At 38.8% G+C, this 19,384-nt stretch overlaps 1 protein-coding gene across 3 annotated transcripts in view; it reads right to left on the bottom strand.

Annotated features, from left to right (window-relative positions):
• Positions 1-19,384, bottom strand: part of Fndc1 (fibronectin type III domain containing 1) — a 100,465-nt gene that overhangs the window by 40,975 nt on the left and 40,106 nt on the right. For all 3 annotated transcript variants that reach the window (XR_010041905.1, XM_023564568.2, XM_063232968.1), the window contains 6 exons: positions 16,491-16,697; positions 8,189-8,287; positions 6,562-6,679; positions 4,653-4,840; positions 3,789-3,896; positions 172-360 (listed from right to left, as the gene is read on the bottom strand). Coding sequence is in view for 2 of the 3 variants with exons in the window: in XM_023564568.2 (XP_023420336.2) it covers positions 172-360; positions 3,789-3,896; positions 4,653-4,840; positions 6,562-6,679; positions 8,189-8,287; positions 16,491-16,697 (909 nt within the window). In the remaining variant the exon portion in view is untranslated. The remainder of the gene's footprint in view (positions 1-171; positions 361-3,788; positions 3,897-4,652; positions 4,841-6,561; positions 6,680-8,188; positions 8,288-16,490; positions 16,698-19,384) is intronic.

Below are 19,384 nucleotides of genomic sequence, written 5' to 3'. Positions count from 1 at the left end.
TAGTCTTTGGGAAGACTAACTTCTAAAAAGAGCATAAATATATTTAAGAAATCGATATGCAAGCTTTGCACCCCAGAGTTCTCAATCCAAAAGCATGATTCAAAGTAACACAAAACAAATAGCAGGAATGAAAAGAGGTAGAAGAGAGAGGCACAAACACTGCATACTTACTTGTTGGCATTGCGACAACGAAGGCTTTGGAGTGTGGCCCTGGACCTCTCCTGTTTGCGGCCCGGATTTTGAACAGATAGCGTTCCCCAGGCTGCAGACCATCCACGAGGGCAGAAGTAGTGTGTCCAGAGTAGGTGAGGGACTTTGCTCCAAACGGTTTGAGAGCCGGGGCATATGAAAGAATGTATTCTGAAACAATTTGGCAGATGGTTGGAAAGAGGAAACTGAAAACAGTCCATGTCCAGCACACAGACTGCATGGGCAGGATGAATTGGAACGTCCGTTACTAAAATTAACATATGACAGTGCACGTCGAGTCGACAGCTAGAGCAGAAGGGCATAGCAGAAGGTGAACTCACACTCACTCTGGCCACCAGACAGAGCTGGCTCATGAGCTGGCGATTTGCTTAAACATAAAGAAGTTAAGAGATCACTCTTCACACAATTTACCAAAAATACTTACTCTGATCTTTTTGTGTCTATGTTCTTTATTTACTAACTTGGTAGGATGACAAATCCAAAATAGAAGAAATAAAGGAAAAAATGGCAACCATTAGGAATTGACTCTGAATAACTGCTGCCATCCCCAAGAGTTTTGGTTTATCAAGCTGCTTACTTATATTCGCACATTAAGTCAGGAAAAATCCATTTTTGGCATAAAACCACTTTTGTAGAATAAGAGTAGTCTTTATGCGACATATGCTGATGTTTCACATTATTTAAAACTGTAAAAAGTAGTTGCCAAATAACAGATTTGTGTGATGTCTAATGTTTCCATTTTTAACTGACTGCATCTATAAGCACACAACACCCTTAAAGTTCTCTCCTTGTTTTACTTTTTTTTTTTTTCTTTTTGCAGCCTTGAAGGTTAAACCCTGTGCCTTCACATTGAGCTACATCCCCAGCTTTTGTTACGTATTTTTCAATTTGGAGACAGTATCTTGTTAAGTTGCCCAGGCTGGGCTCAAACAAGACCCTCCTGCCTCAGTCTCCCAGAATGCTGAGGTTACCACTGTGCTTGGCTCTAAACTTTGAAAACCACAGAAAATTCAGTCCAAAGAACTAAAATATCTCCTCAATCACATATCAAATTATAACATATGAAGTCATATTTTAAAGCATAATTTTAACATCTAACTAAAAACTATTATACCTATTTTCCTCTCGATGAGTTTAAGATTTATGAAACATCAAGTAATATGAATATGTGACCTAATAAAAACAACTTGAATCACAAAAAAGATCAACAATTAGCAGGAACATGGGAGGTCTTTTTTACCCTGGTCTTTCTTATCCTAGTCTCTAATCTTTAAAAAGAACATTAATTTTAAAAAAACTTTCAACCAAAAATGCTTCTGTAGCATTTCTCTGGAAAAACATAGCATTCTTTTCTCATTACAAATGAACCAACTAGTCATTTGTGGTGGTTAAAAGTAAGACATTAGAGAAATTGCTGCCTATAAAATTTTGTAATTCAGATTTTTTTAATCAAGTCAATGCATTTGGAGAAAATTTAACCATGTCAAAGTATATAGCCTCCTATTATGCTGTATATGTTTTATGCATTGGAAATATTCCAGTTTAACTATGCAATTTAGTCCCTCAACTACACCCTTATGAAAACTGTGCAGAGTTGAAACACATGACTCTTTCTCACACAAAAATCCAGTAGCTATTATTTCTGGCAACATTTGATTGATGACCAGCAACTTTTCTCACCAAAGAACTATAAATATATACTAGGAAGTGGGAGAAGAAAAGAACAAATAAGTATGATAATAATAAATTCACCAAAGGAACATTAACTATCTTTTTAAACTCAAATAGTGATCAAACAAAAATGTCTTTATTTCATTTTTGGAGATCTTTTCAGGCTCAGTGCTTAATATAGAAATAAAGAGCCAAAGTTTGAACTGTCACAAAAGAAATTATTCACAGGGCCAATTTAAATATTTAGTTTTTTCATTTGTTTCTGATTTACTACATTGAGAGTGGGAGGAACAAGCAAAAAGAATAACATACCCTATTCTTTAAAAACTGGAAAATGAGAAAGCATGTGTATGAGACACGATCACAAAGTACGGTGAAAGTTAAGTATTTTTTAGTTACAGTACAAGATATATTGCCTTTCATTCTGCCCCCAAAAAAATTCTCTTTCTTACTTAGAACTCCCTCATTTCTCCCACATTTTTGTCACTTTCTGAAGCAGTTCTAGAAGTCATTTTAAGTGTCTTTGATTATATTGTCAAGAATGTCTCAGTATCCTGAATGAGTTCAAAGCATTCACTTTTCATGATCCTTTAACTTTGGGGAAGAGCCAGCAGTGACATGGCACCAGATCTGGTGTATAAGGTGGATAAGAACGCATCATAATAACGCTTCTCCAAGTCTACCCCTCTATTGAATGGCACAGGACAGGGGGATTCGCTGTATTTTTTATGGTATCTTGTAAAGACATGAAAGGGGATTTTCAGAAGTGCTTCAGAAAGTAGCAAGAACACAGGATAAATGGGTTTGAAGTGACCAGAAACATTTTTATGGGTGTTAATGATAATGTGTCTTTCACTGTAATACATTTTTAAAATTTAAATAGGCATCACATATTTTGATATCATCTCATCGATCTTACCCATATCTACCTTCCTCAACTTCCACTGTTCTTCATAAAGACATCTTACTTGTCAGCAAAGATAACTTAAGATTAATTTCCAAAAAAAATAAATAAATAAAAGAACATCTTCAATTAAGAAAACCTCAAAGGAGAATGGCTGCTAATGATCTTCTGGATTTATTTAAGCTTACGCAAATTTTTCATAGATATTTTAGACAAACTTGTTCTCCAAAATCTAGTAACAATTAAAATATTCCTTCCTAAAATAAACATTGCATCTTTTTCTGCCCTTGGGAGAAAAACATTTCCTATATTTCCATAGGTAATTTCCAGGAAAAAAAAATATGACTCTTTAACATGTCTCCAGACTTCAAAAAGATTCTTAAATGTTTTTTTTCACTGAAATAAAAAGATTCCTGTGTTATTTTATATTTCCAACAGGCTATTTTTTAGTTTAACTAGTTGTGAATATTTTTTTTCTATTTTTATTATTTGAAAGCTTCAGCATTCTTTCTTTGTTAACGTTACTCATTCTTCGACCCAAATAAATAAATAAAGGCTGACAAATAAGTAATAAATACACATTCTGAAAATTATTACTTGAGTTTTTCAAACCTACTGAAAGTATCTATGATCCCATTGAAGTCACTTATGCTCCTATGGGCTCCCACTATCCCCTACTTTCTCAGTCTCAGTGGTACAATGAAAAGCTCCTAGCAAGGACACGAGAGTGACAGTTGTAATATCAATATCATACCCATGGAATTGAAAACACCCCTGCTGGTCACAACATCAAAGACCCCCACCATAGGAAAATAGAAAGAATAGTCACCTTTGTGACCAGCTGAGTCTTAGACAATGAAAATGCGTGCAATCAGCTCTGCCTGGGATTAGCACCTCTTCTATATATGTTGCTTTTCTGTTTCACCTTCAGTCCTCAAAGCTGTGAGCAATGCGTATCTATCAGAGTCAATGCAACTTAGAGTTTAAGGGATGACATTCTTACCTTTCACTTTCCCTTCAGTTTCTGGCAGTGGATCCCAAGATACAGTGACAACTGTCGGTTTGCCATTGACTGGCCAGACATTCAGGTTTTCAGGAGCTGTGGTAGGAGCTATAAGACAACAAAGAATCAAACATTTTACACTTGCCCTCGTGGATATCCGAAAAGCAAATGACAGATAGTGACTCAATACGTATTGGTTACTGAAGACCTATTGTGTTAACATTTGTGACACATGAAACAGATGATGCTCTTTTTGAAGTACGGTGATTTATGTCATTTTTACCAACTCTTACAGTAAAATTAGACTTACCTAGGGAAATGCTGTTAGGAATTCAGAATTTCTTTTGAAGCTAAATATTCAAATATACAGAGAAGATTAAAATCCACTTCTAACTTTTTAAAAATACAATTATTAACAGCCTAGTTTAAAGGAGAAGAATTGACTCTAGGGTAAAATTTTCCTCCAGACTCAGCACATCCTCCACCTCAGGAGACAAGAGTATGCCCTACATCAAGAGCTGTGCACCATAGGGAGCACCCAGGCATGCAACAGTGATTCACACATGTTGCACAGGTCAGAGCAATGTGCTAAGGGAAGAGACAGCAGAGGACAAAATGTAGAGATAATAAGACAGTTCCTAACTTCTTTGCATTTATTTCTCTCTTTTATTAACTTTTTAATACAAACCTTAATCCTAATTGCTTTGTATTGTACATAGAAACATCAGCAAATTTTAGGGTTAATGTGAATTTTTAAAATGCTCAGGCTGGTCTTTTTCACCACAAGCTTCTTAAATTATCTTTACATAGGATTTTAGAAGCAGTTCACAAATAGAAAACCTAAAAGCCATTTCAAATACAGACCAGACTCTGGCGTCCTCTGGAAGACTGATGTACTCCATTTGCCATCTCTTTCACCCTGTGAAATACGGACTGCAAATTCATACACAGTGTCTGGCATCAAGTTCTCGATCATCACACGCCTGTGCCCAATCTGCTTGTAATCCCACCTGGCTGATTCCCCCTTCTCTCGATAGCGCACGGTGTACTGTCTGTAAAAACATGCAACACAACAAGGCCCCCAGTTGGTTAGACGCTTTGCAGTTAAGCTCTAGAATTCTTGCTGCTTTTCCTTCCTCAATAAGTGATAGCTTTTGGTGGTAAGATGAGAAATTAAAAGTGAGGAAAAGCTAAACTTTTGGCTATGTTCTTGGCTCTGTTTAAGTTTCAGCCACAAATGTCTAAAACAGTCCAAAGAAGTCCAATTCAAGACCAAAAATGTCTTACTGCTCAAAATCAAGCACAGTTATAAAGGGAAGGCATACAAGTGGGCCATACCATCTGAGAGAACTACCTTCTTAGAGTTTGGGAACACATGTGTGTGCTGTAGAAAGGGGGAACATTAAGGATCAGAACTGGCCCAAGTCATCCTGGCCCTTCAAAAAGAAAGGAAAAACAGTTATTTCATGCCAAATCAGGCATATTTCTATATGGCCAGGAGGCAAAGGAAAATTTGGTTTCGAGTAGACTTATTAACCTTAAATGAAGCAAAGATGTGTAACAAATACAGCAGGACAGGGGAGCTTGTAAAAGACACTCTGATGTGTGATTTTCCTGGAGAGAAACCAAACATTGAAGGCAATACTTAAAACCCTCACACAGCAGATATCCTCAACACTCCAAGAGTGCCAAACACAGTTTACTGGGCTCCTCTTTAAAAAAATTTTCTTTGCGGCCTCTTTGCAGTAGAAAGCATCTGATGTATTAAAAATATGCTGCCCATTATATTTAATAAGTTAGAAGACTTCAGTTGAAGACACGCTACATCACTTACAAAGCAATTCTGCTAAAAAACACTCAAGCCTTCCCTGTTTCTCAGAAAGATGCTGGAAATGAAAGATGATAGTAATCAGGAACACTGCATGTTGGGGAAGCCATGTGTCTAGAAGAGAACCATCACAAATCTTCTGAGGCCTTTCAAAAGAAACAGATGTCTTTTTTTTTTAACTAGAAGACGGTCAAGGAAACCGTGTATCCAATATGATGAACAGTTTGTATATATTCCATTCACTTTACATTCTCCTTGCTGGCAGCAGACAAGTTCAAGATTTAATACATAATAACTAAGCCACCAAATCTTTGGCTTTTTCTTACTTATGTCAATCATTTAGCCCCTGAATTACATAAAATTTTGATGGCTTTATTCACCAGTGGCTTTTTAAGGTAAAGATTATTTTAATCTTATGAGTGTTTTTCTTCTACATCATTGGCAAATGAATATAAAAACCAAAATAGTACCATGTCATGATCTAAGAGAAAATAAGTACAGTTTGCTAGTCATAAACAAGCTAGACATTAAAAAATTCAGTATTTGACAAATGTCTAATGAACTACTAAGTTATTATATGAATGTCCACCATTCTACACAAAAGTTCTCCTGTTGTGACTCTCCAGTAAGATTCCTCCCAAGGTGTAACTGCACATGAACAGAACACCAATCAGATAAAGCAAAACATGAATGGAGGCAAAGGAAGTAAAGGAATCTAGGAAATTTCTAGAAACACGGTAAAACTGAGTAAGTATAAGGAGCGGCTCTGTAGTGCACACAAGCTCCTGGTAGTTCGTGCTTTGTGAAAACTAGACTACCAGAGACAATTCTCCAAAAGAGAGGCCAACATTCATATAAATATGAAAAATAAAATCATTAAACACACATCTTCTCAGGATGAGAAAAGTCACATCTGTGTCGTATATAATAAAGAAATAAAGATACCTTGATGCAACGACTTTCTTTTGTTTTTCCACAGCAGGATCCACCCAGGCCACAAGCACAGATTGTGATGACATAACTCGGACACTGATGTCTTTAGGTACATCCAGTTCATCCTCTTCTGAAATGACAGTGGGACACACACAACAGCTGTCTGTAACTACAGTCTCTGCCTTGACTTCCTCTGACTTTCAGCCTCTGTCATTCACCCTGTATAACTTTTAGGTTGTATCTACCTGCTTTAATGTAGGTAAAATTAAATGAATAGTTAAACAACTATTTGATTAGCCAGTTTAGAAAGCTGAGACCTCCACCCTTGCTCTTTTTAAACATAGCCTAAGAAATCAGCAATTCTTTTCACAAGCTGCCCAACCTAGTCAGCAAGAGAACAGTGCATGACAGATGCTTCTCCTCGGTGAAGATACTCCAAATAAGTCAGTGGTTGCTCAGTGTGCTCTTAAGTTCTAGATAATCATTTAAAAAAAATTAGAAGAAGCAAACGTTTAAGGAATTAAAAAGCTTAATTTGTATTTCCTTGATAATCATGACATGAAATGAAAATTCTGCTTCAAATAACTGGAAGAATCACACTGGGTTCAATGTTCTCACATTTTACTCTATATGACTAAAGGGAGATTAAAATTAATAATCAAATATAAAACAGAATTCAACTTGCCTATTTTGCACAGAGTTTTATCTTTATCATCGCTAGAATCCGTCACAGTCATAAAGCTACCATCCTAGGTTAATTTCTAATGAAGTAAGACTCATGAGATACCTTTAATCTTGCTTTTTAGTCTCTTGAGGTTTTGCTTTCACTTTTGAGGCAGGATGCTTCAAAAGGATGTGGAAGTAGGACAAAGAGAAAGCATTTGGCCCATTAATAAAGTGATAGAAGGGCTTTTGATGGCAGAAATCAATGAATAAGTGAAACATCACATATGTGGAACTTCTTTATATTACATGAAAAGTGCACTATGTGAAAAATAAGTAAAAATACAATAAGTTTAATTTTATGCTGTAAAATTCATGGAAATGATTATGTTGGAGATTGGTTCTTAAAGTTAGACACATGAAAAAGAAAATAAAATAAATGTAGGCACACAGCCCACAAAAGATTATGAATTTGTTAAAATGTGAATAATATAAAAATATCCATGAATGGATATAAGTATTTCTTAGCAAGTAGAGAATGATCAGGCTATTATCAAGCCATCATTATACTTGTTCTCACTGTCTCAATAACAGTTTTATGCAAAGTTAGCTGAAATAACATTGGTGTGCATGGCTGCACGCCATCTCTCCACACCTACCTTTCTTTCTCCTCTGTTGATGTCTCACTGGGGCAAATTCTGGGTAAACCAGACTGTGCCATTGCATGGAATCATGTTTGGCTCCTCCACTCATGGGAAAGCCATTGTACAGTGAAGGATACACAGTGAAATGAATTTCATCACAAGAACTCTGAAGCCTCTGCATGTGAAAGACACACACTTGCATCCAAAAAGTGACCAAATCGGCCACTAGTTTGCTCTGTTCTCTATTCATGTAATCTATCATTCAGCACCATGGAAGCAAGATGGTGTTCAAACTAGACTGTAATTTCAACCAAGTCATCTTTTGAACTCACCTGAAATCTTGCGTTTTGTAAGAGCTGCCCTGTAGACCGGCTGACTCTGCCCGTGGGAATTCATAGACTGCAGAGAGACCACGTACACTGACTCCGAGGCTGGGGACCAAAGAGCAGGGACTGAGATAGCAGTTTGGTTTCTCAGGAAGACACGCACCTCTATGGCCTGTGTTCCCCATCCCCGCTTCCCATGCCATCCTTCCACAGGCATTCTCACTTCTCAGAACAAGTGAAAATCAGACCAAGAACTATAGGAACTAAACAAAAAAAATTTAATTATCACTATTATTTTAGAAAACAGCGAATAGATTTTACCCATTATTCCTGAAAAATGGGTTTCTATCTTCTCGACATCAAAGACAAATAATTGTTTTTAAAAGAAAGAATAACATGTTTTCCCATATAATCTGTCCAAAAAAATCCCTCTTTACTTTCAGTATGTCAGTTACTGTGTTTGATTTCAGAAAGAAGGGGAAGGAAGCCACTGTGATGGATTCATATCCCAAAAGGTTTTCCTTGTAGCTCATTGTACACTTTGAAACTAAAATCCTCAGTGGAATCTCCACATATGTGCTAAGAGTAAATAAAAGATTTAAATATAACCTTTATTCCTGGATTCTTCTTTCAGTTGGTTACCCCCTGACACACACACACACACACACACACACACACACAGAGTTTTATATTGGTCTCACTCATAAGTAACTTAATCTAAACTTGAAAACTGTATTTGGAAAAACCTTATGGAATAAAATATGAATTCTTTTTTTTTCATTGGCTAAAGTACTAAATTACCCAGGCTATAACTTGCAATCCTCCTGCTCCAGCTTCTTGGAGTGCTGGGGTTAAAGGCTTGCATCACTGTGCCTGGCTAAAACTTGTATTCTTAAGCCTGAGGCTCAGGTAAAACTCTGGTTATCTTCCAATCTGATCTTATTTTACTAATAAGAACAATGTGACTGTTAATTGTAACTGTCAATTTGACTTGAGTAAGAAGCACCAGCAGATTAGTAAATTCTGAGTATCTGTCAATGATTGGTACAAATGCTAGCAAACTAAGGAGAGAACCACCTAAGATATGGATGACATCAACCAATAGGCTTGTAGTTTGCACAGAATAAAAAGGGAAAGAAGAAAATGCTCCCTGTCTTTTTTTTTAAGAGTCGTCATATTGCCTTTGGACCTTGGTCTCCAGTTTCTTCAGCCTTCCACTGCAGACTCTTTGGCCTTCCAACATAGACTCATACCAGTGACTCAAGTAAACTTCCAGCCCTTCAACTTTTGACTGTTAATGGACCCTCTGGCTCTCAAGTGCACAGAAGGCTATTTTGAGTTCTCCTGCCTTTGAGTCAGGCATTAGGATTTTTCTGTTTCTTTTGTTTTTGATCCTATAAGCCTGCCTAAAAAATTATATATCATATATAAATTATATACAATTATAATTATATGTTATACATAACTGAATCTGTTCCTCTAGAGAACCCTAATACAAAGAAAACCATAAAAATTGAGTAACCTGCCCAAGATCTCATTCTCAGAAGACTTCAGTCTTCCCTGAATTCATATTAATAACATCTAACTTAAGACTCTCCAGACCAGCTTCCTGTTGAAGCTTTCTTCAATTCAAGAATTAAAATTCAATTATGAAAATTCCAGAATTAGAATGAGGCAACCTGAACTATTTCTAGTGCAGGTAGTTATAACATAAAGATCCTAAGTTATAACATAAAGATCCTAGTTATAATATAAAGATACTAAGATCCTAAACAAAATCTAGAACACAGGATACCTTCCTTCAAAGGGAAATAGGGAAATAAGCCTCTGGTCTTTACAAACATGTTGAGTTAAATAAATGTACACTGTGTTCGAAGACCTCACACTGAAGGACCTATTTACATAAAGTGAACTGCTGTCTCCTCATCAGCGAATTCTAGGGAAGGCAATAATATTGAAGCCCCCACTTTCTCTACTGACAGAAAAGTCCACGCTGTGACATAAGTGAACTGTTTATGGTAAAAGCACTTATAGCTACCTTACCTAAGAGCTCTGAAATGTATGTTTTACACAAGGAACATCAAGTTGGTAATACTCAAAATCACAGCACATCAAACTTAGCTTTTGTCCAAAGAAATCACTTCAGCTCTGCTAATTTCTTTATGCTATTGACAATGGAAGCAAGCCAGAAGTGAACAAAAAAGAAAACCTGCCATTCTCAATCTAGGAGCATGGATAAGTAGCTGTCTGTGAAAAGTAGGGGTCCATTATTTGCAAAGAATTACCAAGAAATAAGTAATGTCCTATACTCAAAGTTTTTACATACTTTCAATGTATTTCTTAAAGTTCTTAACATCTACATTTAATGCACTCTTGAAACTACCATGGACCCAAAATGTCATAGGAGGAGTTTAATGCCACAGGACAAGTTCATAGGGGTGAGATGACCCCTCAAGGTCATGGAGTGATCATATTTTACAGCCAAATTTGTGTGACTCCAAAGCTTAGGTTCTTATGACTGCAGATGAAGAGGGAACAGGTCCTAGGCAGCAATCTATCTCTTTCTCAGAGGATTATAACGAAGAACAGGTAATGGTACAGGCACCAGCTTTTCTCTGTGTCCTCTGATTATTAAATAAAATGTGGAAGTAAAATTTCCTAGCTAACAGTAGCATCCCAAGCTACTAGGGTATTCTCCCTCAGAACCAATGAATGGCTCGCTTTTGACCCCCAATATGGGATGTGGCAGAAACACTGTGTTTCATATTCCAAAGATACAGTATAACCTTTCTGAAGGACTCCAAACCTGTTCTTTTTTATTAGTGCATATTATCAATACAGAATAATGGGCTTCACTACAACATTTCCATGCCTGCGTATAACAAACTGTGACCCTACCCACCTCCCTTACCCTCTGCTCCCCCTTTCCCTTAGTTGTTCCTCTACTTTCATGTCGTCCTTTTTTCTTTCTCTCTAGATTCTAAATAGGAGAGAAAACATGTGATACTTGTCTTTCTGAGTCAGCTTACTTCCATTAACTTGGTGATCTCTAGTTCCATACATTTTCTTGAACATGCCCAATATGCATATACACCACGTTTTAACTATTCATCTATTTATGAGCACTGATTTCATAACCCAACTATTGTGAACAGTGTCATGAAAAACATGGGTATGTAGATATTCCTCCAGGTATAGACGGAAGAGTGGTAGATCTGACCTATTCTTTATCACTATGCCTCTCCCACTTGGATACTGGCCCTTTCATGTGCTCTGTCCACCAGTGCAGATTTCTGCTCCTCTTTGGGGTCTCCTTTAACCACTGCTTCAACACTGCTGCCTCTGCTTGGATGATACCTGACAAAGACAACTCGCAGTAAGAAATGTTTTAGAAATCCCTTACAGCAAAGGAGATCCCGGCTAATGGGACTCCAAGCCCATTCTCCTCCAAAGGTACTTAACATGTGGCCATTCTCTCCAGTACACATTCCCAGTGGCACCTCTGTCATAAATAAAATGAAAGTCATATGCAGGATAGCAAGGCATGGTGGCATGCACATGCTTGTAATCCCAGCACTCTGGAAGGCTGAGACAAGAGGACTGCAATTTCAAGTCCATCCTGGTCAACTTAGAAATTTAACAAGACCCTGTCTCAAACTGAAAAATTAAAAATGGACTTGGGATGTAGTTCAGTGCAAAATCCCTGGGTTCAATTCCCAGTGTTGCCAAAAAGTAGTGTTTCAGATAAAACACAGAGGCAGACTTCCCAGGACACAGCACAACCCCTATACTGCCCACCCACAGTGGGACAAGCTTCTGATTAGACCTCCTCTCTGTTATGAGACCTGTTAGAACTTTTACAATGGCAAGTCCAGTGCCTTTTATGTAGTGAAAATTCAAAAGATAACATTATACCAGAAGGCAAAGAGGCCTGCCCCTGACCCTTCAACCTAGGCCTGGGGCCTACCTCTGAGCTACGACCTCACATCTAACCTTTGCTCATGTTCAGGTAGAAAAAGAAAAACTTTGTATAAACCTCAGGAGAACTAGCAGTGTACTACTGAAGAAGTGGGGAAAATAGCCCAGTTACATGAAAACTTATCATTTGAAAATTATTTCCTGCAATATCAGGAATGCAAAAATAATGATTTTCTTATTCTGCTGATATTTTGAGGAGAGTCAGGCCCATATTACCAAAATACAGCCCATCAATCTGTGCAGGAAAACCATTCAAGCAAAGGTGTGACTTCAGAATGACAGACTGAAACCTTTCCAAATTGTTCTTTGGCTTAGGTGACTGAGTCTCTCTGATTCTAGGTCTTGACATTAATACTGAAGTTATACTTCACAATGAACATAGAGCTTGGAGGTATCTTGCTTCCTGAAATCCCTCTATATTTCTTGTGCCATGGGATCAAAGGGATGGTTCATCTCTTTTTGCTGGAATAAGCCCAAAGTCCACACTGTGAGATGGCTCTGATGCTCTGCTTGGCTTAGTCGTATCTATCCCTCCTCATGGCAGAGACGCACAATGCCACATGGCTCACCTGAGCCAGGAATGTCCCATAGAGCTGCACTATCAAAGAGTTTTCACTAAGCGGCTGAACATCCCACCCAAATGGAATAGGAACTTTCAGGGCTGTTTCAGGGAGGACAAACCAGCCCAACACCCACCTAACATCTCCAAGTCAAATTCATGCTGGTCAGGGCTGTGGTACAGCCCAAGTATCTGGCCCATGGAATGTGGTTCTTCATCAAGACTCTAAAAAGGAGTATGGCTGTATGGTACCCAGAGCAAAAGAGGTGCAGGACACTAGGCTTCTTCCCTCACCTATGTCTGGGTCTACCACCATTCCCTGACTCCCTCAGGTTATTTCCAACCCCTGTCCCATTTTTCCACTCCTACTTCTCACTTTCTGCAAACCTCTCACTTTGCCTGATAGATTTTAGCTTTCAAGACTGAGGAGCTGTCATTTTGAGTACCACGTGTCTTCTCTCAAATTCCATGAACCTATGGCTACCCACACTCCCTGTTCCTTGCTGGAGTCAGGCCTCCCTACCTCCAGGCTTCCCACATCACATAATTATGAGACTCCACCTCCAACCTCCACATCATCAAGAGTACAAGAAGCTACTAGGTACCCAATTGTATGTAAGTGGAGGGGCTGTCCAGTCTTTGTAGAGTCCCTGAATGAGCAATGCAGCTGGAATATTTAATGCTGGTTTTTAAAAAGAAAGCCAGTTTGAGGATGTATGATGAGGATACTTTCTAACTCTGAATCCCAGGATGAGATAGAATTTGTGGGCTCTCAGTAACTCATTTTTCCCAGAGGAGGAGATATGAATGGGCTCAGCCATGTTTACTCAACCTCTTTCCAATCTGTCAAAGAGATAAGGAGACAGAAAGGCAGGGAGAGGACAAGAGAGAGCCATTAGGCCTGTCTCCATGTGCAAGGATGAACCAACCTGTGTCCACTGCCCAGGTCTCTCAGTAAATATGGCCAGCAAAGATCATAACCTGATCCATAGTAGGTCAGATGGGCCAGGCATGTAATGTCTCTTAGACTCTGTACATGCTACCATAAGCATTCTATAGTCAATGTTTTTTTCATCACCCAACTAAGGGTTCAGAAGGAGAGGAGGGCAGGACTGATTTTCATCTTCATTCAGCTGCCACATGTTTGATCTGCATGAGACCCCAGATCTAGGGTTCCAAGATTCTAACACAAAACTTCAAAGAACAAGATAATGAAAATAGAGGCAAGATGTGAAAAACATCAGCCCTACTCTCATGTAGAAAGATGGCTTGATTCAAGGGGTCAAGGAGCTTAAAGATGCAAGGAATTTAGAAGATAGCCTTGCCCTAATCCTGCCTAAAATAGAATCAAGGATATGACTTTAAATAATTGTCACACCTGGAAAATGATAATTATAGCTAAAATAGTGTTCTGTCATGTTCTAAATATTGAAATGCTCACAAAAATCATTGTTATGACTTATGCCTAGATGTTCCTCTCCTCCACAAAGCCACAAGCTGCTTTAGGTGAGGCTTTTCACGGGTAGCTGGATCTAAACTGTGTGATGCTGGGATCAAGGGTATGTGATTACTGTGTTAATCCACTGATTGGCTTGGCATAGTTTTCAGTAGGATTTAGGGTGCGCCACTTTGCGTGTGAGTACTAAGGGTGAGCAGCCTAGATGGAATATAAGGGATGGAAATAATGTCCTTTCTTGTGGCTTGCTGCTTGGTATTTTAATGCTTTGCTGCCTTCTGCTTGTCATAAACTGTTTTCCCTCTGCAATGCCCCTCTGCCATGCGACCTTACCTTGGAGCCAGCCAATTATAGACTGAACATCTACAAATTGTGAGATAAAATAAGCCTTTCCTCCTTTAACTTTGGGAGTCAGAGATTGTCTCAACAATGAGAAAAGTAACTAACACAGAATTTGATGCCACAGAAGTTGGGTCATTGCTGTGATTCCTGAACTATACAGATCAAGGAGCCTTTGGAACTGGCTTGTGGAAAGAATTTGGAAACGTTTAGAGATGCCAGCTGAAGAAGCTGTCCTGGAATGCTGTGAGTTGTACTTGATAGAAGATTCTGATCAGACCTCAGGAGACCAGAATGCTGATAGAAATGCTGCCAGTAAAAACTAGGCTCAAGAAGTTTCTGCCAGAAAGAAAGACATTATTGGCTGTTGGACAGCAGATGATGTGTGTTATGCCTTAGCAGAAAGTTTATCTGTAGTTTGCTCATGTCCAGAGACTTTGCTTGAGACTGAGATTAAAGACAATGAACTAATTAATATTGCAGAAGAAATTTCAAGACAGTCTAACATGGAGGTGGTGGCATGGCTGCTGCTGGAGGCTTTTTTCCAGATCTATGTTGAGAATCAAGAGCAAAGAGCTCAGCAGAATGAATTAAAACATGATGAATTTGGTCAGGAAGTAAGCTCAAGTGAATCTGTAAACTACAAAGATAGAGTGGAGAAGAACTTGGTTGCCAAGAAAAAAATGGAGAAGGTGGACTAATGACATTACAAGGAACAGCAGGACTCCAGCATGTGTAGGCTCAATTTGGAAAGGTGAAGGAATTTTCTTTGAGAAGAGAACCCAATGCTCCAGTACCATGCTCTACGTAGCAGCCTAGAGAATTCTATCCTTCAAATTTCATTCAGAGTGCTCAGTGATCCAGGCACTTGAAACCTAAAATGAAGAGAGAAGTAAACCTGGTTACTGCTTCAACTGGGGTCAAATCTTGGCCTCATCCATGTGGTGCTGGCTTTAGGTGCATACAGAATGCAATAGTTATAGGGTCCAGAAGGCTTCCACCCAAATTTTAAATGATCTTGACATTTACACAATGTGCCCTGAGAGAACAATGTGGGAAACTATGTAATGTCCAAGGTTCACTGGAGACCCCAGAAGGTTAGAGAAGCCAGAAACATGGATTGTCTGAAAAAATTGCAGAGAAGGAGCAGAGTCAGCTTAAAAGAGAATCCATGGGGCTACAACCATTAGCAGTGCCATAGGAGCAGATAGAGTTTACATCTTGCCACAGATTACCTTGGATGCTGGGCATGGAACTAAGAATTTAATGTCTGCCCTGCTGGATTTTGGCCTTGCTTTGGTACCATTCTTCTCTATCCTCCTATTTAGAGTGGGAATGTTAATCTTGTGCCATGATGTGTTGGGAAGTGTTTAACTTTCTTTTCATCTGTATAGTGATCTGAAGCTAACAGTTTGCCTTAAATCTTAGTGGAAACTTTAGACTTGGACTTTTTAGCAACTCTTGGAGATGGACTGAATATCATTTGTATAAATGGATGTTAGTGAGCCTTTGGGGGTCCAGGGATAAAATGTTATTGTTTATATCTAGATGTCCACACAAAGCCTCATGTAGTCATAGGTAGGGGTCTTTGGAGGTGGCTGGACCTAGAGTGTGATGCTAGGATCAAGGATGTGATGCTGAAGTAAATTCACAGTTTAATGCTAGGCTTAAAGTCACCCCACCCTAGGTATGAGTGTTACCCATCCTAGCCTGGATAGGATATAAGGGACTTGTCACTTTTTGCTTCACTATTTCACTGTCTGCTGCCTTCTACCTCCCATGAACTGTTTTTCTTCTGTGATGCCTTTCTGCCATGCCATCCTGTCTTGGAGCCAGTTGATTACAGACTCCACAGACTGTGAGCTACAATAAACCATTTCTCTTTTAACTTTGGGTATTGATATTTTGTCTCAGCAATGGGAAAAGTAACTAAGACAATCATCAAAGTGTTGGATAGCAATTAATATTAAACTTACCCAGCTTTTTAATTTCATGGGTGCGCTGATCTCTTGTCAGTGGAACGTAATTCATCTTCCGACCATTCTCTCCATAGCCCAGAAGAAAACCCCGAGATCTGCGTGGACTTTTGGCTCCTGACAGGCGTGGTGCCTTCCATGCAATGGACAGCCTGTCGTCTGAGGACCGGACGCGCACACGCAAGGGCTTGTTGGGCACTTCCTTTTCTTAAAAAGGACATGACATAGGAACCATTAAACAGTACACCACTTAATATCTACTGTCACATATGCGATATCTCAGAAAACATCAACTAGCTTCTGAGCTTAAATGCCTATTTTTGGTAACAAACCCTAGTAAGATTATTTCTCTGTCCTGATAATCCTACCCATATTTCATACCAAGAGATCTCAAGAAACTAAAATGAAACATATCATGCAAGAGACTGACAGCCAGAAATCTTGGATGCTTTATCAGATCCCTTTTCATCTATTTCCTTTTGACCCCATTAAGCTAAAACTATATATTCTCTGGTGAAAGCCAAGGTCAATGTAAAAATACAACAGAGACCCACTATTTGCTATTCGTTACTGTGCTACAGTTAGTCACTATAACGTTGAAAAGAGTTTTACTTGCCTTTGCAATGAAGCATTAAAAGGTGAATAGCAATTTTGTTTTGAGTTCTAAACTTTGCTTCCAAGTTGTAAGTCCTGCCCTTTCAGAAAAACCCCATCATAACACATCACTGCTGCATTCTCAGTATCTACTGCTTTCTTCATGTTACCTTAATCAGCTTTGCAAAATCCTCTTGCTAAAGTGACTAAAAAATACTCTCACTGTTAACCTTTAAAGCAATGTTGTTTACTTCATTTTTAAGTTTTATCTTTACAACAAGTAAGAGCTGAAATGTTTGCAAACAAGCGTTACAGAAAATATGACTACAATGTCGCCCATTTTCAGTACTGAACCATATTTTAACCTTCACTTGAGGATGCTGCTAAGGTAAAGTCACCTATAATTGTGTGAGCCAATTACTTCCAAAGCCTCCTTCCTTTGATTAACCTCATCATTATTCTACTACTTTAATAGACTGGAAGACTCCAAGCTAAGCATAAGAATGAAAAAAAAATTTCATAAGTTAGCATGAGCCTCTATAACACATAATTAGCCTTTGCAGACAGCTATTCTGAAATGTCAGATACTTGGTTTTGACATCATGAATCTAATGAAAGGAGTGACCTTTGATGGATTATCTAGGGCTGCCTGATTAGTCACAGAACACCCCCTCCCTAAAGTCTAGAAGAGTAACCTATAAGCTTCAACAAATATTTTCCATAATATGTGAGACAGTAATTATTGTAAATTTTTGTTTTTGATCAAATAGCAAGCAACAGTCCACCAAAATAAAGCACACATAAGATTCATGTGATTGAGCTAGAAAATGAACTATTGCACAAAGGTGGTTTTCTCTGCCTGCAGTCCTGCTCCAGCCTATAATTCTCTCCAGTCAATGTCTTAGAGTAGATGCAGTAGTCCTGGGCCTAGGGGACAATTGTTGCAGGTCTCTGCTCAAGGCAAACAGACTCTAACTCAGTGATACTCTACAATAAATCTAGGCGGGAAATAGTAGTAAGCAAAACACTTCAGAATTTCCCAGACATGACAGAATTGTAGAAGAGAAAGGAGTGAATTCCACCATGTGCTACCTGAGTTGCCCAGCCAGATGCTCTGTCCCAAAGCATGCTAGATCCACCACACATCAGCCATACCATCCAGTGGCAGAAACAGCCACTACCCTATTAAATTACACAGCTCCCCCACCCTAGTCACCAGCCTATGTCTAATCACTCCATGTTGGGGGCCAGAAGATGGCCAGGCCCACAAACCAGTTGAGGGCACAAAGCTTACAACCCACCACATGACACATTTTTGGATAAATCTCTACAATTTGCAAAAAGATATCACATTTTTCATCCTAGTCCTTACAATAGCCCTGAACAAAGTGGGAAAGATCCTGTTCCCATGAGCAAATAGTATCTGAGGTGAAGCAGACCACATGAGGTCACACACATGTTTAGTGCCAAGCAGTGGCCTGAATGTCACCTCTCTGATTTCAGGTTTGTCCCTCCTTAATGATACCTTATCCATTTAAACTCACCCCTCATCCAAGCACCTCTCATTCCCCCTCCCCAAGCTTTTCTGCTCATGAAGGGGAAAAAGGGATCTAAGGCTAGGTAGACTCCCTGCAAGAGTAGTACCTTGCCTGCCCAGCAGGCATTATCTATGATGAACCAGACAGTATCATCAGCACACATAAAAAAATGGACAAGAGTAAAAAGCTGTTCTGTGACTACACAGAGCTCAGTTGGGATGACGCACACAGAGTGCAGTAAGAATCTACTAAACACATTCATTTGTCTAATCTTTGGATTTAGAAAAGAGCTAACCACATTTTTTTTCAAGTATTGTTAAATTTTCCTTTTTTTAAAATACTTTGGGTTATACATGCAGTCAAACATCTCCTATATATCATCTGGTAATCTTCTGTTGGACCGATGTGCACATTAAGAAATTTCTACATATGGTTCAAACTCACTTGCAATTAAATTATTTAAGAGTTTTCCCTACGCTGTATGTGATCACGTCACTAAAGCCTTATGAAATTTTCTAATAAACTTCTGTAGATCTTTTATCCCCCAAACAGGAAATCACACTGCCAAGCGTAATCAAGCTGACATCTCCCAGCACTGAATGTATTTCAAATGAGGCAGGGCACATTCCCTCAATCGCTCTTCATGCAACACAGTCATGTATGTTATACTCAGAGCCCACCAATAACAGAACACCTGCTTTAATAATCATACACCACCCACTTCACAGGGAAGCTGGGTGAAACAATGATCACCTGACTGTA

This window comes from Cavia porcellus, unplaced genomic scaffold (genome assembly GCF_034190915.1).
Source record: "Cavia porcellus strain 051 isolate PalLab524CR breed Dunkin Hartley unplaced genomic scaffold, mCavPor4.1 scaffold_22, whole genome shotgun sequence".
Taxonomy (NCBI): domain Eukaryota; kingdom Metazoa; phylum Chordata; class Mammalia; order Rodentia; family Caviidae; genus Cavia; species Cavia porcellus.
The sequence above is the reverse complement of the archived record's forward strand: the minus strand, read 5'-3'. Positions and strand labels throughout refer to the sequence as shown.